Source organism: Macaca fascicularis, chromosome 2 (genome assembly GCF_037993035.2).
Source record: "Macaca fascicularis isolate 582-1 chromosome 2, T2T-MFA8v1.1".
NCBI lineage: Eukaryota > Metazoa > Chordata > Mammalia > Primates > Cercopithecidae > Macaca > Macaca fascicularis.
In genome coordinates, this window is record NC_088376.1 from 182,551,467 (window position 1) to 182,578,395 (window position 26,929).

The 26,929-nt window shown below is 40.2% G+C and overlaps 1 protein-coding gene across 2 annotated transcripts in view; it reads right to left on the bottom strand.

Annotated features, from left to right (window-relative positions):
* Window positions 1-18,160: 18,160 nt before the first annotated feature.
* LNP1 (leukemia NUP98 fusion partner 1) overlaps window positions 18,161-26,929 on the bottom strand; it is a 46,033-nt gene continuing 37,264 nt past the window's right edge. For both annotated transcript variants that reach the window (XM_065539582.1, XM_005548303.4), the window contains exons 3-4: window positions 22,513-22,800; window positions 18,161-18,701 (exon numbers count right to left, since the gene is read on the bottom strand). In XM_065539582.1, coding sequence (XP_065395654.1) covers window positions 18,552-18,701; window positions 22,513-22,800 — 438 coding nt within the window. In that variant the 3' untranslated portion in view covers window positions 18,161-18,551. The remainder of the gene's footprint in view (window positions 18,702-22,512; window positions 22,801-26,929) is intronic.

The following is a 26,929-nucleotide window of genomic DNA, read 5'->3' on the forward strand; positions in this document are numbered from 1 at the left end:
AACTGGGTCCTCTGCTTCAATGTCTCTCACAATGATGCCAGATTTTTTGCTCCTTAGCTCAACTAGGTCTGAGTTCTTGTCTCACAACCAGGAAGAAGTGGAGACACTTGAAAAGTGAACAAGGGGGGAAGTTTTATTGAGTGATGAAACAGCTTTTAGTGGGGAGGGGACATGGGGGTGGTCCCCCTACCCAAAGGCAGGAGAGTTCTCAATATGGCTAAGCCTGTTACTTTTTATGGGCTCAGAATAGGGACTGTCTGCTGATTGGTTTGTGAATATGCAAAAAAGATTAAAACAAAGACACCACTCAAAGCTGGGCATGATAGTGTGGAAAAAAAATTAGGAAAGGATAGGTATATGTAAAATAGGTGATGGCTGGGATTCAATCAGAGGAAAGCATACCAAATGGAAAGGCGGGTTCTCAGTCCAGTTCAAGGATTTACCCAGGAATGTTTCTGACTCGAATGTTGGATTTCACCAGGTACCCACCTCTATCTGCTTAAACATTTGTCTGCCTCCTGCCTCTATCATTTCCCTCTCTGAAGAGGTGCCTCTAAATGCAGTTAGAATGGGCAGGAAGAGCAATCTTAACTGCTTCCTGTTGACAGGGTATGCTGTTTTGGGAAGATAGCAGTCAGATCTCCCTCAGAGGCCTATCTAAGGGTCCACAGTAAAAGGGAGCCATCATTCAAGACTCTGTTTCCACAACCATTTGGAGTTTGAAGGCCTAAAGGAGAGAAGAGACAAACTGGGTTGTTAGAAGATATATATCAAAGTAAAACAAGCAGTAAGGACAGCTAAAAAAATCTTGAGGCTGCTGACACACCCAGATAACTGGTGGCTATAGTTATGCCTACTAAGATTTGGGTGCATGGGGCTTGGCTTTGGTTAGCTTCCTTGGTCTTATTTTCTCAAAGAAACTTCTGGGTTATGGGCACCCTATGCCTTTGGCAGAATTTACAGGATAATTGCCTAGAACTATAATATTGTTCCAGATTTTTATATTACCCATCCCTTCTTGTTTCTTCTGAGCTGCAGCCAGAAATCAGTAGTTGATTCACAGAAATAAACAGGGTTAGTCTAAAATATAGGCCAAAAAAAACTTAAAAACAACTAATAAGACTAGAATTTAATGACAAATGTGTAAGTTTTGAAACATAATTTATCTCTCTCCAGTCCTCATTTTTGTTAAAAACAAATTATGATAGGACTGAGTTGTTTGCAAAATAAACTCAGTCTTATACTTGGCTTGATTATTTGCATAAAGTGCAGCAAGAATAATTATTTTTCACATAGGCTTTTAAATTGGCTTTGATGAAACACTCTTCCACAAGGAATCTCAGATAAGACTTTTTAAAGCTGAGCGCAACCATGGGTTTGTACCCTTAAATACCTATGAGTTGGGTGAATTCCTCTCTTCTTGTGGTCCCAAGAATATGGGGTTTCTGGGCCTGTTAGAAAGTGGCATTCTTTACTTACCACAGGTTGGGAACCCTTATCTACACAGGGACTGACAGGGACTGTGTAGATAAGGTATGAGGCCAGTTTTTCCAAGGGGCTTTTATTGGCTCTGCAAGTCAAGCTTGATTCCTTAAAGAGAAGCATACCCTTCCAGTCAAAGCCTTGGTAAAACACCCAGTTTCTCCAATTGCGTCCTGTTGCAAAAGAAAATGGATTCTTACTGTGCTGATGAAAATAACTATGTTGCCATGAGTGAGGAATACTCACAAATAGTTTCCAAATTCTGGAGAAGCCAGACAGAGAAAAACAAATATGCTCCAAATTTTGTTCACAGGAGTATACCTTCCTGAATTACTAAAGAATACAAATAGCTCAAAATAAAAGTTTCCTTGACTCTGAAAAACAAAACAAAGATCAGCAAAGTTTTAAGCAAAAAGGTTAAAAAGATTAGTTCAGTTTTATCTTAGTTCAGTCCATTCTGTTAACTCTTGTTCTGCTTGATATTCATGAACGTTTTAGCTCTTTGTTTACATTTTTCCTTTATTCCCATGTCACAGTCTCCAATGTTATCAGAAACCTGCACTTTATGCACCTGTCAAAGTCCTATAGCTGATTATAAACCATCTTTTGAAAAGGATCAAAGCAAGACAATTGTCGGTAAATGACAAAATATCCAGGGTAGTTATAGTCAGACACAATTAACAAAGAAATTTTGTTATCTCTGTGGTTTACAATAACTTAACATAAGAATCTTAATTATGATTGATAGCATACACTCAGACATTAGAGTTTTAGAAATCCTCTACAATTTTGGAACATGACCTAAAGATTGAACATCACTTTGGCAATCCCAAGTAACTAAACATGTTAAATAATCCTGTTTCCAAATAATCCAGGGGCCCTCTGTAGCGTCCAAAAGCTAGAGGTCAGGAAAGATTATTTTTGAAGCTGAAGTTTGATTTTGGGAAGCCTGTTTAATATGTTAGAGGTTCAAAGCACTTGATAATGATGAAATAGAATTCCAGATTACCATAAGCTATTTACCCAAAATGAGGACTCAAAAAATATTTTTTAAAGGCAAACAAGCTTTCATTATCCTTTACTATTACATGAAAATCTTATTCAAGAGAGAAAGCCAAATTTTACCCTTACATTAGTCTACTGTTAATGTCAACCCCATTTTCTAATGAAACCTTATAGACAATTCTATCCAATTTTACCAGTTTGACCATGAGGTGAGATTCTTATAAACCTCTAATAATTCTTTACAAACTTTACTAGAGAGCAGATTTGTGCCTTAAGAGAACTTTGTTGTGCTTTTATTTCAATGCACAATTTATGGAAAAACCATACAATACCCTTTTAAATTTATTTCACGCACAAAATTTATGTTCATGCACAAAATTTCTTTTGCAAGATTAATTTTTTAAAATCCTTCCACAACTTGTTTAAACCTTCAGCTCTATCTCATCTAATTCAAAACAATTCTTTAACCCTAGGCAAAAACTTACTTTCCAAGCCTTCTTATAATATTTTACTAAAAACACATTTTTTACTGTTCTTACACACCTTGTTTGTAAATCCATTTTCAGTTGTCTCAAATACATGTTATAATGGTAACTCTTAGCAATTTTTAACTTTAATGTAAAAACTGATAAGTTACTTTAATTATGCACTAGACACCAATTAACTCTGACTCCTTCCAGCATAATTAAGAGCACAGTTAATTTCATATGTCCCTAGGCCTTACCAAGTTGTAAAGCAGGCTAGTCAAACAATTCTCAAAGGCCAAAGAAGCAGTTTACAACCTTAAAACATTTAGCAAACCTAGCTAAAACCTGACCTGACCTACATGATTCAGCCCACATATTTACATTTTTATGACATTTGCTTTTTACTAATTACCTTCAAATTGCCTCTATTTCTCAAAGATTAAAGTCACATGAACTAAAAGGCATTACAGCTTTTAGTTTTCCTTCAAAAAATATTTGACCTAAAAACTTATTTTTCTTTAAACAAATTAATTAGAGCTCTTTTTTATATAAACATCACACATACAACACATATATGATTACACAGACAGACAGAAGAAGATCCAGTAGTTGTAACATTTTTCATCTGCCAATCTCCTAATCTGATTATTGGCTTCAGGGTGGAGCCCTTCAAGAAACAGAATAATCAGAATAATATGGTTTGGCTCTATGTCCCCACTCAAATCTCATCTTGTAGCTCCCATAAGTCTCATGTGTTGTGGAAGGGACCTAGTGGGAGATGATTGAATCATGGGTGTGGGTCTTTCCTACACTGTTTTCAGACAGTAAATTAGTCTCACAAGATCTGATGGTTTTTAAAACAGGAGTTTCCCTGTACAAGCTCTCCTCTTGCCACCACCATGTAAGAAATGCCACTCGCCTTCTGCCATGATTGTAAGGCCTCCCCAGCCATGTGGAACTGTAAGTTCTTAAACCTCTTTTTCTTTATAATTTACTCAGTCTCAGGTATGTCTTTATCAGCAGCGTGGAACATGACTAATACAGTAAATTGGTACCAGTAGAGTGGGGTACTGCTGAAAAGATTCCGAAAAGTGTGGAAGCAACTTTGGAACTGGGTAATAGGCAGAGGTTGGAACAGTTTGGAGGGCTCAGAAGAAGACAGGAAAATGTGGGAAAGTTTGGAACTCCCTAGAGACTTGTTGAACGGCTTTGGTCAAAATGCTAATAGTGATGTGGACAATGAAATCCAGGCTGAGGTGGTCTCAGATAGAGATGGGTAATTTGTTGGGAACTGGAGCAAAGGTGACTCTTGCTATATTTTAGCAAAGATACTAGGGGCATTTTGCCTCTGCACTAGAGATGTGTGGAACTTTGAACTTAAGGGAGATGATTTAGGGTATCTGGTGGAAGAAATTTCTAAGCAGCAAAGCATTCAAGATGTGACTTGGGTGTTGTTAATGGCATTCAGTTTTAAAAGGAAAATAGAGCATAGAAGTTCAGAAAATTTGCAGCCCAATGATGTGATACAAAATAAAAACCCATTTTCTCAGGAGAAATTCAAACCAGTTACAGAAATTTGTGTAAGTAACAAGGAGCCAAATGTTAATCACCAAAATAATGGGGAAAATGTCTCCAGGGCATGTGAGAGATGTTTGTGGCAATTCCTCCCATCATAGGCCCAGAGTTGGAGGCATTGGAGGAAAATATGGTTTCATAGGCCAGGCCCAGGGTCCCCATGCTCTGTGCAGGATTGGACGTAGTGCTCTGCGTCTCAACTGCTCCAATCACAGCTGAAAGGGGCTGACATAGAGCTCAGGCCATGGCTTCAGAGGATGGAAGCCTCAAGCCTTGGCAGCTTCCACATGGTGTTGAGCCTGCGAGTGCATGGAAGTCAAGAATTAAGATTTGGGAACCTCTGCCTAGATTTCAAAAGATGTATGGAAATGCCTGGATGCCCAGGCAGAAGCTTGCTGCTGGAGCGGTGCTCTCATGGAGAACCTCTACTAGGGCAGTGAGGATGGGAAATGTGGGGTCGGAGCCCCTACACAGAGTCCCTATTGGGGCACCACCTAGTGGAGCTGTGAGAAGATGGCCGCCAGTCCAGATCCCTGAATGGTAGATTCACTGACAGCTTGCACTGTGTGCCTGGAAAAGCTGCAGACACTCAACACCAGCCTGTGAAAGCAGTTGGGAGGGAAGCTGTACCCTGAAAAGCCACAGGGGCAGAGCTGCCCAAAACCATGGAAACCCACCTGTTGCATCAGCGTGACCTGGACATGAGACATGGAGTCAAAGGAGATCATTTTGGAGCTTTAAGATTTGACTGCCCTGCTGGATTTTGGACTTGCATGGGCCCTGTAGCCCTTTGTATTGGCCAACTTCTCCCATTTAGAATGGCTGAATTTACCCGATGCCTGTACCCATGTTGCATCTAAAATGCAACTAACTTGCTTCTGATTTTATAGGCTCATTGTTGGAAGGGACTTGCCTTGTTTCAGAGGAGATGTTGGACTGTGGACTTTCGAGTTAATGCTGAAATGAGTTGAGACTTTGGGGGACTGTTGGGAAGGTATGATTGGTTTTGAAATGTGAAAACATGAGATTTGGAAGGGACCAGAATAACATAGTTTGGCCCTTTGTCCCTGCCCAAATCTCATATTGTAGCTCCCATAATTCTCAAGTGTTGTGTGAGGGACCTGGTGGGAGATAATTGAATCATGGGGGTGGGTCTTTCCTGTTCTGTTCTCATGGCAGTGAATTAGTCTCATGAGATCTGATGGTTTTTTAAATGGAAATTTCTCTGTGCAAGCTCTCTCTCTTGCCACCACCATGTAAGAAATGCCTTTCACCTTCCACCATGATTATGAGGCTTCCCCAATCATGTGAAACTGTAAGTCCTTAAACGTCTTTTTCTTTATAATTTTCCCAGTCTTGGGTATGTCTTTAACAGCAGTGTAAAAACTGACTAATACACAGGGCTAGGAAAGCATGCAGTTTCTAGGGCCCAATAAACAGGCATAGCTGGAAGACAAAAACAGATTTTAAGAGGGATCTATCCACTTTCAATTCCTGGGGTTCTATGAGGAAAACAGAGGTTTCTTCCCAAAATGAGGTCAGTGGCACACTCTCTGTTTTTCCCAAGGAGTCTCATGTGCCCAGAAGTTATCTTAGGGCCTCTCATGTGTGCATTAAGAGTGGCAAGACAAAATGGAGAAAAGTAATTCAGTCAACTGAGAAAAAACCTTTTCCAGAAAAACAAGATCCAAGAAGAGAAAAACATAAAGGTCTCTTAAATATACCTATAGCTTCGATATCCACTTTTAATTAAGCTGAGCATTCTTTAAGAAAATCCTTTTAAATCCCTTGTTACCCAACCTTAGCCATGTGAAGCCACCAACATTTCTGGCTTTTGAACTTTACCAAAAGTAACCTCAAAGGTGAAACCAACAAGCTTCAATCAAGGTTATGACTTAACTGAATGTGCAAGGTATATTTTCAAAAAGGTGGGAAGCAGTTTTTACAAAATCTAGAACCTCTAAAGGTAACTCAGAGAATGGAAGCTAGAAGTTGTTCATGGGCGGGAAGAGAATCAGCAAATGGTAGAAGTCACAGAGCTGTTTACTTGAAAGTACTCATTCCCCAAGCCAGGATTGAATCCAGGTCACCATTGTAAAATGTCAGAGACTAAAATTAAGTACTGCCACGTGATTACATTTCAAGCTCCCAAGGACATAAAACAATATGGTGGCCTGCAGTAAAGTTTGTTACTGACCATTTGTTGGGCTAACTTGAACAGTGCACTTATGGGGTCCTAGGCCAAATTTCTATCCTAAGGTTCTTTCTGACAGAACTGTACAGAAAAACACACAAAGTACACCAGATGGACTACAGCTTAAGACAAACTTCATAAATCATTTTTAATTAATCAAAACTTTACAGATAATAAAAGCAGTAATCCTTACCATTTTTTGTTATCAGTTTGCACAGGGAGAGAGGCCAAAAGACTTGGCCTAACATGGCCAAAAGTCTGACCGGTTAAAAAAAAACTTTTACCCTTTTGCTGGCAGGTCAGGCTTCTGGGTTCCCTTCCGCTGAGCTCAATTCTAAGCCAAGCAGTTTAAGGTTTGGTAAATTAGCTTTTCCTAGTTTAGAGGATGCATCTGAGAGGAGTGTCCTATGGTATGGGAATGCAATTACCCATCCATAAAGAGAGGACAGAGGAGGAAAGAGGAAAAAGAAGGCTTTTTTACCAAGGTACCCCCCTAGGACTCAGGATGCATTCAAGGGAGGTACGAACTAAAGATGAATGGTTCCCCATTCATGAATGGTTCTTTAGACAAAAGAACTGCCTCAGCAAGTGCATGGACTAAAACAGAGAGAGTGCCACTGACCCCATTTGGGGAAGATGAATGGTTACCCAACTGGGAAGAGGGGATAAGCCATCCCCAATTCCTTTTACTTCCCAGTGAATACCCAGGGTACATGAGGGAGAGAAAGAGTAGGCATCCCTTTTCTTTCTTATGTCCTTATATCCCTGAGTCCCAGCAACCTTGACAGGGTGCCACCCATGGGTGCCAATGTGGCTTTCATTCATATTAACAGAGCAACCAAGGGGGTAGGAATATTTGCACACACCCACAGATGCCCTGCCCCTGCTTGTTGTCATAACCTTTGTGTTCCCTAGACCTCATTTATGCCATAGATACAGGCATGACCTCTATCCATGAAACAGGAGGCTTGGTTTAATTGGCAAGAATTAGCCATGGTCACCAATGCTGTGCATTTTAACTTCCACTGTTGTCTGCCTCTGGACCCCTCATATTCAATTTTCTATCCTAAGTCTTCAACCCTAAGCTTGGAATTGAGTTTGAGACAAAAGAACTGCCTCAGCAGGTACATGGAATCATCAAGTCCCAGGTGTCTCTCGCCAGATTGCAGCCAGCAGCCAGGGGGACTGCTCTTCTGCGGCCTCCTTTCCATAAGCCAAATGCTAAGGTAAAGCTGAGGAGCTGGGTCCTCCTCAAACAAGGGTGCAAAAAAGGGTGTCCTGTGGCCTAACAAGATGCCTTCCAAAAGGAGAAAAAAACTCTTGCATAGAAAAGCTCCCTATATCGGCCAGGCACGGTGGCTCATGCCTGTAATCCCAGCACTTCGGGAGGCCGAGGCAGGCGGATCACGAGGTCAGGAGATCGAGACCATCCTGGCTAACATGGTGAAACCCTGTCTCTACTGAAAATACACACACACACACAAAATTAACTGGGTGTGGTGACAGGCACCTGTAGTCCCAGCCACTCGGGAGGCTGAGGCAGGAGAATGGTGTGAACTCGGGAGGCAGAGCTTGCAGTGAGCCGAAATCGTGCCACTGCACTCCAGCCTGGGCAACAGAGCGAGACTCCGTCTCAAAAAAAAAAAAAAAAAAAAGAAAAGAAAAGAAAAGGAAAGAAAAGAAAAGCTCCCTATATCTACAGGGCTGTGCTAACTGTTGACGGGGTGGAGAAAAGGAAGAAAAAAAAAAAAAGCTTAAGTTCAGGGCTGGGAAGATGCCAGGGGTAGAAACCTCCTATTTATTCTTATGCAAGTGGGTTTCTTCAACAGGGAAAGAAACTTTTAATTGCTATCTCCTCCTTCTTGGCTCAGCAAGGGGAGGAAAGACTTCTTGGGCACCTAGCAGGAGGGGAGGGCAAGTGAGAACCGCTGGCCAGCCAGCCATGTGGGACCCCTGTGCTCTGTGCCCCAGCCAGGAGGGGAGCAGGGCAGGGAGCTTGACCATCTGTATGCCTGTGGCCATTGGGGTAGGGGTGGAACACCCCCACTATTGTAAAAGAAAAGATAGATGCCATTACAGTCCTGAAAAAAGAAGGAAAATGCCATAGAAAAGACTGGGTTGGACCAAGTCCAACATTCCTGACCCCTGAGAGCAACGTGGGGGCGAGGGGTGTGGGTTGCAGTATCCCCTGTCTTCAGAAAAAGTCTGAGGATGAGAAAGCTCAGAAACAAAAGTGAAAGAGATTGTTGGGTCCACATTTTACTCAATCTTCTGACAAATGCCAGACAAGCCTCCAAAATGATGCAGAATTTTTTGCTCCTTAGTTCAGCTTGGTCTGGGTTCTTGTCTCACAGCCAGGAAGAAGTAGATACGTGGACACTGGAAGAGTGAGCAAGGCAGGAAGTTTTATTGAGTGATGAAACAGCTTTTAGTGAGGAGGTTACACAGGGGTGGTTGCCCTGCCTGAAGGTAGGAGAGTTTCCAATATGGCTGAACCTAGGGCTTTTTATGGACTCAGAATAGGGAGTGTATGCTGATTGCTTGTGAGTATGCAAAAAAGCTTAAAGCAAAGACACCACTTAAAAATGGACACGATAGTGTAGGAAACCAATTAGGAAAGGGTAGGTATATGTAAAATAGGTGAAGGCTGAGGATCAATCAGAGGAAAGCACACCAAACGGGAGGGTGGGTTCTCAATCCAGTTCAAGGATTTACTCAAGACTATTTCTGGCTTGAAGGTTGAATTTAACCAGGGACCTGGCCGTATCTGCCTAGGTATTTATCAACAAGGCTGCAATCAAGTTGTCAGTCATGTGAAGCTCGATTAAAGAAGGATCCATTTCCAAGTTCATATGGCTGTTAGCAGGATTCAGTTCTTTGCAGGTTTTTGGAATGAGGGCCTCATTTCCTTGACAACTACTGGCAAGAGGTCACCCTCAATTCCTTCCCCATGGGCCTCTTCATATGGCAGCTTAAACCCCCTTATACATACATAGTTTGCAAATATTTCTTCCCAATCTGTAGGCTGCCATTCCTTTGCTATGCAGAAGCTTTTTAGTTTGATATAGTCCCATCTATTTATTTTTGCTTTTATAGCCTGAGCTTTTGGTATGATATCCAAAAAATTATTGCCACTGCCAGTGTTGAGAAACTTTTTCCCTTTGTTCTCTTTTAGGGAATTTATAGTTTCAGGTTTACATTTAGGTCTTTTATCCATTTTGCAAAACTCCTAGTTTTGGTACATAGCATCTATTACACTCAGTCCTCTGTATCTGTGGGTTCCACATCCATGGATTCAACCAACCATGAAAAAAATATTTGAGAAAAGATAAAATGGTTATGTCTGTCCTGAACATTCACAAACTTTTTTTCCTTTTTATTTTCTCCTAAATGATACAGTATAACAACTAGTTATATAGCATTTACATTGTATAAGGTATTATAAGCAACCTAGAAATGATTAAAAGTACAGTTATTCCTTGTTATATGTGGGGAATGTGTTCCAGGATGCCCAAGTACACCAAATGCCATACATACTCCGGGTCTTGAAGTCAGCCCTTTGGAACCCACATATAAGAAGAGTTGGTGCTCCATATACACTGGTTTGACATTCCTCAATAATGTATTTTCCATCTGTGTTTGGTTGAAACAATCTGCTTATAAGTGGACCTGCACGTTCAAGCTCTCATTGTTCAAAAGTCAACTGTATACAGAAGGATATGCATAGGTTACATGTCAATGCTGCACCATTTTATGTAAGAAACTTAATCATCCACAGATTTTGGTATCCACAGGGGGTCCTGCAATCAATCCCCTGTGGATATTGAAGGACAACTATGTATCTTGATGCCTCAGTCAAAATCTCAACATAAGCATTCTGTTTTGTATACATGTCTATTTTTCCAACTAAAATTGAAGTTCCTTGAAGGCAAGAACTGTGTCTCACTCACCTTGGTGTGCCCCACCTATTACACTGCAGTACATGCAGCCCTTAGTAAATATCGATGAATTAGCAAAGCAGAGAGGAAACTGTTTCAAGATGTTTATAATACTTAAGAAATGGCTTTGCTGGCTGGGCACAGTGGCTCATACATGTAATCCCAGAATTTTGGGAGGACAAGTTGGGCTGATCACTTGAGGCCAGGAGTTCGAGACCAGCCTGGACAACATGGCAAAACCCCATCTCTACCAAAAATAGAAAAATTAGCCAGGCATGGTGGGGCGTGCCTGTAATCCCAGCTACGAGGGTGGCTGAGGCAGGAGAATCACTTGAACCCGGAAGCAGAAGTTGTAGTGAGGAGTTTGTACCACTGCACTTCAGCCTAGATGACAGAGTAAGACTGTCTCAAAAAAAAAATGCCTTCACTGTTGTTTCATTCATTATTTCTTTCACTCATTCAACAAACCTATTCATGCACCGTGCTGTTTGCCAAGAGGATATTCTCAACTTAGAAGGAGAGTACCATAATTTTTTTCCCACTTCAAGAAACTCTTCCTTGTCTTCTAGCCACAGAGCTAACAATGACTAATGATGGAACTTTGGGGAAGCAGCATGGTAATGTATCTGAAGTGGCATAGCAATGTTGCCTCTGAGATGTATCCCTCCCTGAAATTGTCACACCATGTGATTCACTGAAAACCTTCCAGTAGCTTCCCACGACACTTAGAATAACAACCAGCTAGGTAACAGATTATCCACCCTTTGCATTTTCCAGCTTTGTTTTCCATTACGCACCTGTCATGCATTCCTTTCCAGGAATATCTTGCTATTTTTTAAAAAAGCCAAGCAAGCTCTTACCTTAGTGCCTTTACACTGATGTGCTGCTGCCTGAGACCCTTTTCCCTCATTTCGTTCATACCTGAGCTCTAATACCACCTCATCAGACAGGCTTTTTTGGAAATACACTTAAAAAGCATTTCCATTGTCTCTATTTCCTAACTGTTTTTGATTCTTCATGACATTATGCTATATTTTTCTTTGATTTTTGTTTACCATTTGACATGGTTTGGCTCTGAATCCCCACTCAAATCTCATCTCAAATTGTAATCCCCACGTGTTGAGGGAGGGAACTGGTGGGAGGTGATTGGATCATGGGGGCAGTTTCCCCCATGTTTTCTTGTGATAGTGAAGAAGTTCTCAAGAGATTTGATGCTTACACCCGTAATTCCAGCCCCTCAGGAAGCTGAGTGGGGGGATCCTTTGAGCCCAGGAGCTTGAGGCTGCAGTGAGCTATGATCACACCACTGTACTCCAGGCTGGGCGACAGAATCTAAAAAAAAAAAAAAGTAACAGTAGTGATTTTCTCATTGGCCAAACACTGAGGCTTGGGTCCTGCACTACCTGTCCAAATGCTGGTTCAAGTCTGCCCCCTAGAGTGGAGTAACCAGAATGTCTTGACAGTAATAAAGAGCTGTGTTAAGGTCGTAATGACACTTGGCTTTTCCGGGAGGCTGTCATATTGTTTTCTGCGTTATTAGAAAATGTGTCAGCTATTACTTTTATAAGCAAAAAAAAGTTTCCATTTTATCAGGGAAAATATTAACTACAAATACAATTTTTCATTGTAAGACAGTAATCTGTGACAGTGTTTTGCCTACAATAGGCAGAATTAATTCAAGTTTTAGGGTTCTGCTTGTTTAGATAGAGTCACACCCTCAAACTGCATATGGTTGTCCCTCAGGATACACAGGAGGTTGGTCTCAGGATCCTCACAGATACCAAAATCCGATGATGCTCAGGTCTCTTATATAAAATGACATAGTATTTGCATATAACCTATTCACATCCTCCTACATACTTTAAATCATCTCTAGATTACTTATAATACCTAACACAATGTAAATGCTATGCAAAAAGTTGCTATACTGTATTGTTTTTATTTGGATAGTTTTTTATTGTATTATTATTATTATTATTGGTTTTATTTTTGAATATTTTTGATCTGTGACTGGTCGAATCTGTTGATGTAGAACCTGTGCATATGGAAGGCCAGCTATATATTGAGATGCTACTATGTGATAGGTGCCTACTGAGTTTTGGGAATGGAAAGATGATTAAGATATGGTTTCTCTCACTAAGAGTTCACAGGCTAGAGAGGAAGACAGACATGTAAGGAAATAATTCCATTACATAGTGAAACCTACATGAGGTATACTATAGCACAAGAAAGAATATGAATAGACAGGGCACTTTTATTTGGAGAGGAAAGATGGAAAGAAGGAAGAATGGAAGAAAGACAGTTTAGGTATAACGAAATTTACTTAAACTGTTGTAACTAGTATTAGGCCAATTAACCCAAAATAGCACCTTGGATTAATTAAATTTCAACACACTTTAAGCTCAGTTAAACTTAAAAATTAAAATTTTAGTAATATAAAAAGAGGCTTGAAAGTTAGCCAAGGTATAGATCAGTGCTATCTAATAGAAGTATAATATGAGACATATACGTAATTTTTAATTTTCTAGTAACCACATTTATATAAGGGAAAAAAGATAAAAATTAATGTTTGCAATATATCTGATTTAACCAAATATATCTGAAATATTATTATTTCTATTGTAAGAAACAAAGCAAGATATAAAGGGCCTGAAATCAGGTAGTAGCAATGAGAATGGAGGGAATTGGGTAGATCCAAGTGATATTCAGAGGCAAAATAGGCACAAGTTGATGATTAATTAGATGGAGAATGGGAGAAGTGGAGGAGTACAAGTGGCTTCAAACCCAGGCAAGTTCTTCTACGAGCAACTGTTAAATGATGCTACCAGTCACTGAGATAGGTAACACAGAAAGAGGGGCAGGAGAACACACAGGGCAAGAAAGAACAGTTTACTTTCAAAAGATGAGTTGAGATGTCTGTGAAACCTATAACTAATATGTCAAAGGGATGCTTTTATGTATAAGTGTGCTGCTCAGGAGAGAGTCTGCACCACAGGGACAGATTTGGGAGCCATCAGCACATAGGTGGCAGATACCCTGGACATGTTTGAGATTGCCCAGGGAAGATAAGGTGACTGAGCCAAGTGCTTAGGCAGAGCGCTGAAGAAAATCCGTATTTAAGGTGTATAGATCTCTCACCAAAGCACCAAAGACAACCAGGAGTGATGGGAGAGGTACAAGGAAAACCACAAGAATATAAGTCTCAACAGCCAGCCAGAGAGGGGGCTTCAAGAGGGGGGGAGTAATCAGCAATGTCTGATGCTGCTAGAAAGTCAAGCAAAGTCGAGAGACGTTTTCACGGAATTTGACAGTAAAGGGCTCAAGGGTGACTTTGAAGAGAATGGTTTCCATAAAGGGTAAGGATAGAAGTCACATTGCAGCAGACTGAAAACTGAGGGAAAATGTAGATAACTCTTCAAGAAATTTTTTGTGAAAAGGAAGATAGCTAAGTTGGTTACTATTGGCTATCAAGAATGGTATCTCTTGGTATGTTATGAGGGAAAGTTTTTATGATAGACGTGACAGCTGGGCGCGGTGGCTTACGCCTGTAATCCCAGCACTTAGAGAGGCTGAGGTGGGCGTATGACGAGGTCAGGAGATCGAGAGCATCCTGGCTAACACAGCGAAACCCCGTCTCTACTAAAAAAGTATAAAGAAATTAGCCGGGCGTGGTGGCGGGCGCCTATAGTCCCAGCTACTCCAGAGGCTGAGGCAGGCGAATGGCGTGAACCCAGGAGGCGGAGCTTGCAGTGAGCTGAGATCGCACCACTGCACTCCAGCCTGGGTGACAGAATGAAACTCCGTCTCAAAAAAAAAAAAAAAAAAGTGACTTGACTCCACTTAAAGACTATTTAAAATTATGTAATAAACAATTTTATTGATTAAAGAGATGTTAATGATATATTCTTAACTGAAGATTATGACTGAAAAAGTGTTTAATGCGCACTTCTGTTCATGTACACATGTACACGTAAATAGCATTCTGGAAGTATATACACCAAGATATTAACCATATTTATCTCCAAGAAGGTAAACAAACATGTTTAAAATTTTTATTCTGTCAGGCTTGGGGGCTCACACCTGTAATCCCAGCACTTTGGAGAGGCCAAAGCAGGAAGATCTCTTGAGCCCAGGAGTTTCAGAACAACCTGGGCAACATGGGGAAACCTCTCCGCAACCCTTACAAGTAATTTTTTTAAAATTAGCTGGCTGTGGCAGTGTGTGCCTGTGGTCCCAGCTACTAGGGCAGCTAGGGTGGGAGGATCACGTGAGCCTGGGAGGTTGAGGCTGCAGTGAGCAGTGTTTGCATGCAGAAGATGATTGGATCATGGGGGAAGTTTTCCCCAGTGCTGTTCTCATGATAGTGAATGAGTTCTCACAAGATTTGATGGTTTTATAGAGCAATTTTCCCTGCTTTTGCAAGCGCTCTCTTTCCTGCCGCCATGTGAAGAAGGTCCTTGCTTCCCCTTGAGCTTCTGCCATGATTGTAAGTTTCTTGAACCCTCCCCAGCCATGTGGAACTGTGAGTTGATTAAACCTCTTTTCTATGTAAATTACCAAGTCTTAGGCAGTTCTTTTTTTTTTTTTTTTTCCAGTGGAATCTTGCTCTGTCTCCCAGGCTGAAGTGCAGTGGTGCAATCTCAGCCCACTGCAACCTCCACCTCCCAGGTATAAGCAATTATCCTGACTCAGCCTCTCGAATAGCTGGGACTACAGCACCCACCACCATGCCTGGCTAATTTTTTGTATTTTTATTAGAGATGGAGTTTCACCTTGTTGGCCAGGCTGGTCTCAAACTCCTGACTTCAGGTGATCCACCTGCCTTGGCCTCCCAAAGTGCTGGGATTACAGGCATGAGCCACTGCATCTGGCCTCAGGCAGCTCTTTATAGCAGTGTGAGAATGAACGAATACAGGAAACTGGTACTGCAGATTGGGGTACTGCGATACAGGTACCAGAAAATGTGGAAGTGACTTTGAAACTGGGTAACTGGCAGAGGTTGGAACAGTTTGGAGGGCTCAGAAGAAGACAGGAAAATGTGGGAAAGTTTGGAACTTAATAGAAACTTGTCAGATGGTTTTGACCAAAATGCTGTTAGTAATGTAGACAATGAAGTCCAGGCTGAGATGGTCTCAGAAGGAGATGCAGAACTTCTTGGAAATTGGAGCAAAGGTCACTTTTGCTATGCTTTAGCAGAGCAACTGGTGGCATTTTGCCCCTGCCCTAGACATCTGTGGAACTTTGAACTTGAGAGAGAGTATCTGAAATTGGAACTTATGTTTAAAAGGGAAGTAGAGCATAAACGTTTGGAAAATATGTAGCCTGACGATATGATAAAAAAGAAAAATCCATTTCCTGGGGAGAAATTCAAGTTGGCTAGAGAAATTTGCAAAAGTAACAAGGAACAGAATGTTAATTACCAAGACGATGGGGAAAACGTCTCCAAGGCATGTCAGAGACTTTCACAGCAGACCCTCCCATCACAGACCCAGAGGCCTAGGAGGGAAAAATGGTTTCCTGGGCCAGGTCCAGGGCTCCCCTGATGTGTGCAGCCTTGGATTCGGTGCCCTGTGTCCCGGCCGCTCCAGTCGTGGCTAAAAGGGACCAAGGTACAGCTCAGGCTGTTGCTTCAGAAGGTGCAAGCCCCAACTCTGGGCAGCTTCCATGTGGGATTGGTACTGCGGGTGCACAGAAGACAAGAATTGAGGTTTGGGAACCTCTGCCTAGATTTCAGAAGATGTATGGAAACACCTGGATGTGCAGGCAGAGGTGTGCTGTAGGGGTGAAGCCCTCATGGAGAACCTCTGCTAGGGCAGTGCAGAAGGGAAATGTGGGGTTGGAGCTGTTCTTATGATAATGAGTTCTCTTGCAATCTGATGGTTTTATAAGGCAGTTTTTCCTGTTCCTGCTAGCTCTCTCTTTCCTAATACCATGTGAAGAAAGGTCTTTGCTTCCCCTTCACCTTCTGTCATGATTGTAAGTTTTCTGAGGCCTTCCCAGCCATGCAGAACTGTGAGTTAAACCTCTTTTCTTTATAAGTTACCCAGTCTTGGGCAGTTCTTCATAGCAGTATGAGAACGAACTAACACACCCCTTTTCCTTTTTATTTCTACTAAGTCAAAGTCAGTGCTTGCACAAGCAATCAATTACAGATTAGTTATGAGTAGTACTTTTGGGGGATTTTCCTCTTCACAAAACGGAGTATGTAGCTGCCCTTGGGCATTTGAAGGTCTAAGACAGATGAGGAATAAACAGAGAGAGCATTAGAGAACTCCAGTATCTTTGCTTTCAGGGGAAAACAATTACTCATAGAGTATGGTTCCACAAAGTTAAAACCCAGTGCATAAATCTGACCTCAGAGAATCAGTCTTCACCCAAGTAATCAAAACTGCAACCTACCCCGCTCCTGCTGTTCTTGCTCACATCCACTCATTCACATGCACATCACACACAGACTGTCTCAGAACCTGCTACTAGAGGAAAATGAACATCCTGCCTCACGTGAGGACCATAAGCTCTGGCATCAGAATGAACTCGTCTCTGGCCCTAACTCTGCCACCTAACTCTGCCAGCAAGCTACAGAACTCTCTAAAATTTGTTTCCTCATCTAGAAAGTGAAGAAAAAAATAGGTCTATGATGGTTAATGTTAGGTGCCAGCTTGACTTGATTAAGGGGCACCCAGACAGCTGGCAAAGCACTATTTCTTTCTGCACAGATATGTCTGTTAAAGTGATTCTGGAAAAGATGGGCATTTGAATCAGTGGACTGAATAAAGGAAGATCCTCCTCACCCAATGTGGGCAGGCACCATCCAATTGGTTGAAGACCTGGATAGACAAAAAAGGCAGAGGAAAGGAGAATTGTCTCTCTCTCTCTCTCCTCTCTCTCCCTCAAAGCTAGGATGCCCTTTTTTCCTGCCTTGGATATTAGAACTACAGGTTCTGTGTGGCCTTTGGAGTCAGGGACTTGTACCAGTGACTCTCCCCTACCCTACCTTCAACCTAGGACTGAAAGTGATATCATCAGCTTCCCTGGTTCTGAGGCTTTCAAACTTGGACTAAGCCACCCTACTGGCTTCCCCGGTTCTGAGGCTTTTGAACTTGAACTGAGCCACACTACTGGCTTCCTTGGTTCTCCAGCTTGGAGACAGTTTATGTTGGGATTTCTCTGCCTCCATAATCATGTAAGCCAATTCCCCTAATAAATCCCCTCTCATATATCTCTATTCCTATTTATCTCTACCTCTATCTCTATCTATCATCTCTCTATCTATATATCTATCCATCTATCTATCTATCTTTATCTCTATCCTATTGGTTCTTTCTCTCTGGAGAATCCTGACTAATACAAGGTCCCACCTCAGAGTAGTGAAGCTTATTTTACATAATGCATTAAAGCATCCAGCATAGTACTTGGCAGGTTAATTACCAGTTCTCCTTAAATGATGGCCATTAGACATACTTACATAATTACTTCTGACAAGAAAGTAAACTCAAGAGTCATACCAATGACTTTTATTTAAGATGATTTGTGAGTTGATGTGTAAGAAGGGTTGGTAAAGCTACGTGGGTGGCTCTTTAAATACCTTGTATTACGTTTTCAAATTTTTCTTTATTCTATTAAAATACCTTTTATTCTCTTTATTCCCATAAAAAGGCAACCAAGCAGAATATACTCTCAACTAAGATGCCAGCAGTAATTGGGGTATGATGCAAGTCATCTTGGAGCAGCTACCTACCCTGCCCACTGCAGTCACTCAGCATCTGCAGTTGCTTTTTATAGCTGTTTTTACCCCCAACCCCGCCCCCGTCCACATCCTGAAATGGTGAATTAGGGCTCAAAGAAAAAAACCAAAACTAGCATCTGATGTCATGAGGCGGAAGCAGAGTATTATTCAGGCCCTTTTTCAAACAGGGGAGCCATGTGTGCTTCTCCATGTTCTTCTTTCCTAGAGCTCCTTTCTTCCTCTACTTTCTTTCGGGATTTTATCTCCATCCTCAGGCATTCTCTTTCATTTCTCTCCTTTCTGCTTTCAGGTCCCTGAAAGGGAAAGAGCAGAAACAGGTAAAAATGCACAAACAGCTGACAACACTCCACATTTCTCTTAATAATCAGACACAGAGAAAGCCCTGATGGTTTAGCAGACTTCCACCTCTTGGTTTCCAGAAATACATTAGCATAAACCTAAGGATGTTGCTAAAGGTTTTGGTCACAAAGAAAAGAATAGAGGGGATTGGGCATCAGCAGATGGTCTGGGAAGGAAGTACAACCCGCACACACCTGTGACTCTTTGTCTCTGAACATACTGAGGGGCATGATTTCATGGCACGATGAAATTAACAATCCCCTGGTGCTTTTTGAAAAGGAAAGTGTCAAGTGAGATCACACATGGAATGATTCTTAGCGCTCTGTGTTCAGTCCCTTAAATTATATTAATAGTAGAGTTTTCACTAAATTTTAATGTGAGGACTATGGGAAGAATGAAGTGTTAAGGAATGACACCCAACCAGATTAACAACCCCCAACATGTGTCCCCAGGATTCCACATTATTCACTGATTAATTGAACATATACTGTTGTTGTCGGATCAGGAGATATAACACTAAATAGACCTACTTCCTAGATATTACACCTAGGTGGAGGGATACAGACAGTCATCAATAAGCCTAAAAGGAAGTGAAAAAATAATCCACAGTGATAAGTGCAATGATAACTGTAAACAGAGTGATAGGGACCTACTGGAGGGTGGGGGGTTGCTTCTTTAGTTTGTATGGCCAGAGGGTGCCTTTCAAGGAATTATCAAAACGATGGCATTAATAAATGTGGCCACGGTATCTATTTATGCTTCTATTTTAAAAAATAAACAAGCAAAACCATTACTCCTCTCCTATTCAAACTAGGAATGTTGGGAAACCCCTTAGTGTTTATCAGGTGAAGTTAAGCAGTGGTGAGTGGCGGTCACATGAGCAAGGTCATGCGTGTTCAGCCGTGCTGGCTGAGAGTTATTGAGGCATCTATCTGTTTAACACAGTGGTGTCAGCCACTCTACAGTGTTAATGCAGTCATTAAGGTCTCTTACCAAAATGGTATAAGAAAGAGAAAATACAGTGATGATTAAAGACCATCTGAGAAATGCTTGTAAATAACGCTCGGAAATACATTTTATCACACCACTTAGATGCTAAATGTGAAAATTATCAAAATAAGCCGACTGAATTTTTAAATATCAAAATGAAAGAATTTAACATTGTTGGTCATGATCAGGACACAGAAACAGTTTCTGGTTCTTTTTGATGTCAAACTATGTAAAATTTAAATCTAGGTATTAGTATATATTTGGTCCCCAAACAAAAGACGATATAAATCATTTTTAAATTTGCTGAAAAATAACACTTTTTAATGTAGTTAGCCTTAGGAAAGCTTGTAGATTATCAAATAGGGAAAAGTTGAAGTGTATCTGTATATGTTCTGAATTTCTAATTTTGCATTAAGATTTTATAAAGTACTCTTTAAAAACTGATATAAAATAAAATATTTAAATTAAAATTAGTTATATAATGTGCAAATTTTAAAAATTTTATAAATTCCTAACAGGTTTCTAGTTATTATATATAACCATGAAAAAGAGTTTCGATTTTAAAAAGTAGAAAATGCTTCCCTAAGTATCTTGGAACTCAAAAGGAAGAACGTGGAAAATGAATGCAACAAGCATATTTTATATTTTAGAGATAATACGATGAGGATCTTTTTAAGCAAAATGACTTTATACACTTCTAGGGATTATAATAATAATATTAGCTAATGTCATGAAAGACAAGGAAAGACTGAGAAAGTGCTCCAGGGTAAAATAGACCACAGGAACATGAACATCAGAAGCAACACATGATTTCAAATTTCACTATAAAGAATATTATTGGGACAACTGGCAAAAAATATAAATAAGGTTTATGAATTAGAGATAATAGTGTTATATCAGTATTAATTTCCTGAGTTAAATTATTGTATTGTGTTTATGTCAGAGAAAGTTCTTGTGCCTGTGTTTGGAGATGGGAAGAGGAGAGATAGTGCAGGCAAATATGGACATGTTAACATTTGGAGGTAATCTAGGTGAAGGGTGTATGGGAATTCTTTGTCCTATTCTTGCAACATTTCTCTAAGCCTGAGACAATATGAAAACAAACAGTATTTTTTTAAAAAAGCAAAACAGCAATTCTTTTTTTTTTTTTCCTTGAGAGTCTTGCTCTGTTGCCTAGGCTGGAGTACAATGGCTCCAATCACAGCTGACTGCAGTCTCAAACTTGGGCACAAGGGATCCTCCCATCTCAGCCTCCCAAGCAGTCAGGAATACAGGTACAGGCCACCATGGCTGGCAGTTTTGTTTTTTTTTTTAATTTTCATAGAGACAGGATTTCACTATGTTGCCCAGGCTGGTCTCAAATTCCTGGCCTCAACCTTCCAAAGTGCTGGGATTATAAGAATTCTTAATAATAAGGTTTAGATACAGTAAAACGACAGCTGTCCACTATTCTCCCTTCCTTGTTCCTCTTCTGATCAGGTGGAGAAAGCAGCCTACAGAAGGGAAACCATATGGATACAGGGTCACTCTGAGCAAAAGTAAGGTGTCACCTGTAAGGCAAAGATGCACAGTGAGTCTCAACAGTTAATCTGCTAGATAGACAGCACCGTGCTCAGATGGACAATGAAACACAAAGCACTCAAGTATCTTCACCAGTGGACTCAGAGTCTAGCTCCAGAACCAGGAGTCATTACGCTTAGGTTCAGTTATTTGTTTTGTCTACTACACGGCAGCAACCCATTATTATTCCGGTTTTGCAAAATGAAACAAAAAACCAAAGACCTACAAAAAAGAAGCATTTTGCTCAAGGCCAGTCAGTGAGCATGCTGCAGAGTTGAAACATTAATTGATCTTTAGTTTATTACTTTATTTGATCTTTAGTTTATTACTTTATCAAGTTTAGCATCATAAGTGGAGTTTCTATATTTCTATACTTCCCCCCATTTCATGTCTGTCTCTTCCTTTTACTTTACTGAGACTCCCATGACGTCACCGTGAGCACCTAGCCCACTCCTATTCCTGGATACTTACTAGACAGTGTTTGGTCGTTCTTGTGTTTTTTAACTATAGGAGAACAAAACACCATCATGGACTATTTGCTAGAGGATTAAATATGAAAGGAGAGAAGCCACGGGGGCAGTTTTTTTCCCCCAAATTGTAAAAGGAGAATGAGTTACAATTATTTATAATAAGGTTGATGAAAGTAGGCTCAAGAAACTAGGGGGCTGAGTGTGGTGACTCACACCTGGAATCCTAGCACTTTGGGAGGCTGAGGCAGGAGCACTGCTTGAGCCCAAAAGTTTGAAACCAGCCTGGGCAACATAACAAGACCCTGTCTCTAGAAAAAAAAAGTTTAAAATTTCGTCAGTCATGGTGGCACATGCCTGTAGTCCCAGCTACTCAAGAGGCTGAGGTGGGAGGAACACTTGAGACCAGGAATTCGAGGCTGCAGTGAGCCATGATCAGGCCACTGCACTCCAGCCTGGGCAACAGAGTGAGACCCTATCTCGAAAAAAAAAAAAAAAAGAAAAACTAGAAGACTTTGGTAAGAAAAATGTTTCGGGAACTCTTCCTATGCCAGATGTCTTCAATTATAAATAATAATTTTCAAAAATTCAATCTGGGTTGTGTTAAACTGAATGTCATTTTTCAAAGATCTTATTACTAAGCTGTAAATGAAGAAGTTACATTTGTTCCCCTCAATGTTAAAGAGGACAAAACCTTTGGGTTTCCTTTTCTAAAGTGGCTTAAATATTCAGTAGCTCTGCTACATACCAAAGAGGCAGAACGTTTGGTTCTAAAGCACAGCTGTCGTTCAAAGGACTCCGAAAATTTCTCAATTTTGGAATGGGATCTGCCTTTTGATTCCAGTGGCTCCTTGAATGACCCGTCCTCTGAGTATTCTCCGTAATCCCGCACGTGGCTACGGCATCGAAATTCTTGGTCCTCATGAGAATGCCTTCTAGGAAGACGGTCAGATGATCGGCATCGGAATTCCTGGTCCTCATGAGAATGCCTTCTAGGATGGCGGTCAGATGATGGAATTCTGGGAAGCACAGGAAGCTGAGAATACAGAATGAAAAAATTTACAATATAAAAGGACTGTGCAATGTTAGCACAGAGGCAGAATGTTTATAAACTACTAACTAAATGAATCTCACGTTGAATTGATATGTTTTCTTTGTGAAAGGAAAATAAAACTTGGGGCCCCCAAATCACTAAGCTAAAGGGAAAAGTCAAGCTGGGAACTGCTTAGGGCCAACCTGTCTCCTATTCTTTCAAAGTCACCCCTCTGCTCACTGAGATAAACGCATATCTGATTGCCTCCTTTGGAGAGGCTAATCCGAAACTCAAAAGAATGCAACCATTTGTCTCTTAACTACCCATGACCTGGAAGCCCCCTGCCCACTTTGGGTTTTCCCGAAACCCTTTGCTTTGAGTTGTCCTGCCTTTTCAAATCGAACCAATGTTCATCTTGCATATGTTGATTGATGTCTCATGTCTCCTTGAATGTATAAAACTAAACTGTGCTCTTACCACCTTCGGCACACGTCGTCAGGACCTCCTGAGGCTGTGTCATGGGCATGAATCCTCAGCCTTAGCAAAATAAACTTTCTAGATTAACTGAGACCTGCCTCAGATTTTGGGGGTTCACATTTTGGCAACCATGAAGGGATTCTGAGCGGAGATGCCCTTGACCTTTGACAAATCTCCTATTGGTGCTTGGTACCAGCATGAGCTAACTCTATGGCTCAAACCAATAGGACAATTTGCTGAGGTCTGAGAGCACCCCCTCCAGAGAGTCCCTGATCTCCCAAAATTTGGTCTCGATCTAAAGTTTATTTTGCTGTACAACTCCTCTCTCTCTCTCTCCTTTTTTTATTTTTATTTTTATTTTTTTTTTGGAGTTTAGTTTTACTTGCTTCCAACAAGGCAGGCAAGATTTCCTGTTTCCATGATGATGGAAGGCAGGTAACTTTTATGGAGTTTGAGCTTGCTTCCAACAGGGAAGATGAGGTGTTTGCTTTTTTCTTTTCCTGCTTGTTAGGATGGTAGAGAGCAGTCCACAGCCTGAGACCCATCCCTAGGTAAGGAACTGAATTAGCATTTGTCTTGGCTAAAGTTAAGATTGACATCCAGGCCAGGCATAGTGGCTCATGCCTGTAATCCCAGCACTTTGGGAGGCCAAGGCAGAGGGATCATCTGAAGTCAGGGGTTCGAGACCAGCCTGGACAACATGGTGAAACCCTGTCTCTACTAAAAAATAGCAAAAGATTAGCTGGGCGTGGTGGTGTGTGCCTATAGTCCCAGCTGGAAGGCTGAGGCAGGAGAATAGCTTGAACCCGGGAGGCAGAGGTTGCAGTGAGCTGAGATCGCGCTATTGCACTCCAGCCTGGGCAAGAAGTGCGAAACTACGTCTCAAAAAAAAAAAAAAAAAAATTAATACACAGTTCCAGCTGGCCATTAGAGCACTCAGTGACCATATAAGTTGTGCCATCATTTGTTTTGTTTAACTGTTTTTTTATTTTTGTTTCTGTTTTTGTTATTGTTTCAGTCTTTTTCCCATTGGGTTTGATCAACTCTACCTGACTTGATCAAATCAAAAGGAAATTTCCAAAACTATGGGGAATAAGGCCTCTGAAGTGGCTATGTTCCCACCAAAACAGTGGTATGGTAGGGGGAGAAAAACAGCCAGCAAAAGGAAAAATAAAAAAAGGAAAGATTTTTTTACTTTGACTACTTAAGAGTCTTTATTTACATAACAAGGCCATCTTTTTGCTATCCAGGCCAAACTGAAAGCAATGGCTGTCACCCCACACTGCAGTTTGATAACTAAGGTCCTGCCTTCTTTTTTCCACCATGACAGCCTGGGTTTTGTTTCTTAAATAAAGCCCTTTCTGGTTTGATACTTGGTACTTCTGAAATAATTGTAATTTGTCCTAGCTAAAATATGGTAATAAGATTTAAAAAGTTTTTTTTTAAGGAGCTCAATGATTAAAGTAAGCTTAATTAAAAGCTAACATTGAAGATGTATGTGTATATGTGTATGTGTGTGTGTTTGTATTTAAAAGGCCTTCATGTTTTTGGTTGTTTTTTTGTTTTTCTTTTTGTATGTTTGTTTGTTTGTTTTGTCTCCTAGGACCTTGTCCTTTTTTAAGCAGAAGTTTTTTTCTTCACGGTTGACTGAATCCTGTTTTCTTCATTTACTTCTGCTGTCTCTCCTTTCTCTTGCACCCTCTGCTGCATGAAAGACCTAAAATAGTATATAATAGCCCAGGGTTCTTTAACGAAAACAGAGAAGGTGCCAGACTCCCTTTGGGGGAGAAACCTGTTTTTCCTTATGGAACCACAAGAGTGTAAACAGACAAGTTTGTCTCAGCTTTTAAACTGCTTGCTTTTGTATTCTGTCACCTGATTTATTGTCTAAAATAATTACTGCAACAGAGAATGCTCTTGGGTTTGTAGGGAAGAATGTATTTAGACACTTAGAAATGTCTTTATTGAAAAAAAAAATTAAGTGCACTGTAAAAACATCACATGGGCTAGCCTCAGGATAATTCTCCATTTTTGGAAAGCCAAGATTCAGTGTGGGCTCTGCCCAAAGCTCAGACATCCAGTTGAAAGATAGGTAGTCCCTATGTAAATAAAATTAGTCTCCTTATACAATCCTATAATAGATTTTTATAATTTTATGTTTTATTTGACATCCATTGTTAATCTTCCTCTAGCATACCAGACTTTTATTCTCCATACCTTACAATGTAAGTTTTGCTACTAGATTTTTCACCTGAGTTGCTTCCTTTAATATGTAAACTTAAAGCTATTTAGCTGATAACTGCCTAGGGTTGTGAAACAGGTTATCAAGAATCTGAATGTCTAAGATAGGAAAAAAAAAACAACGGTTTTTATGAATCTATAAGATGTACTTCTTTCAGCATCCCTAATACCTCTATGTATTTATGTGTTGTGGACACAGTGTTTCACTACTGAAAATATATAAAAGAGCTCTAATTAATTGGTTTAAAGAAAAATAAAAGCACTTGAATCAATACTTTATCAGGACAAAAGAAAAGACTAGTCAAATGTGTTTTCAACTTTATGTAACTTAAGTAAAACCTTTAATAAGTAAGCTAACTTTAAAATTATTGGTAAAATAATACTAGAAATGTTTTAAGAATTGCCAGCATACATATTTGTTTGCATTTATTAATCAAGTAATTTTATGCTTATCCCTACCAAATACTATAAGGTGACAAAATTTGACATAGGGGTTACAGAACTATAAACCCAGCCAAAAACAGAATGATCTTTACTTGTGTAATATTTAATAATTTGACAATGATATTGGTTTAATAAAAACAGCTACATTGTGAATTTAGTAAGATTACCATAACTTCTCATCTTGTGACTTTAGGCAGTCTAGTCCACAGGCAGTGAGGTTTGTTTTGGCAAAGGACTGTTATTGTCTTTGTTTCAAAGCTAAATTATAAACTAAGTTCCTCCCAAAGTTAGTTCAGCCTATGCCCAGGAATAAACAAGGACAAACTTAAAAGGAGGTTAAAAGCAAGATGGAGTCAGTGAAGTTCAATCTTTTTCACTGTCTCAGCTATAATCTTACAATGGTGGTTCCATAACTTTAAATGATGATTATTACAGTTTTCATAAATAATCCAGGTAAACAATTAAAATAAAATGATTAGGTAAATGTAATGGGATAAATACTTGTAGACAAACCTGTCATAATTTAGAATCTAAAGTTAAATTAAACAATAGATATTTCATTATTTGGGTATTTTCCAACAAAAATATATTTGTAGGAAAACATTCTTTCTTAAAGAAAAGGTGTGTTATTTTAAAAGAGAAGAACAATTTTTGTCTAATTCAAAGCTTATTTAAAGGTCATATATAAAACAAGGTAACAGGAAACAAGAGAGACGTAAAAAAAAAGTTATAAAAATAAAGAGGGAGTTTCTTTGTAAGAAAGCTTGAAGAGAAATAATTTCATAGGAGAAAGACTCTTGTATGGTAAATTTAGTCCTAGAGTAAAATGACTGATTGTTTAAGAAAGAAGGATGCTCAGATCAAACCAGAAAATCCAAGCATGTCATGAATGGTCTGTGTAAGACATAACAAAAGGATTTTATTTTATTTTAATTATACTTTAAGTTCTAGGGTACATGTGCACAATGTG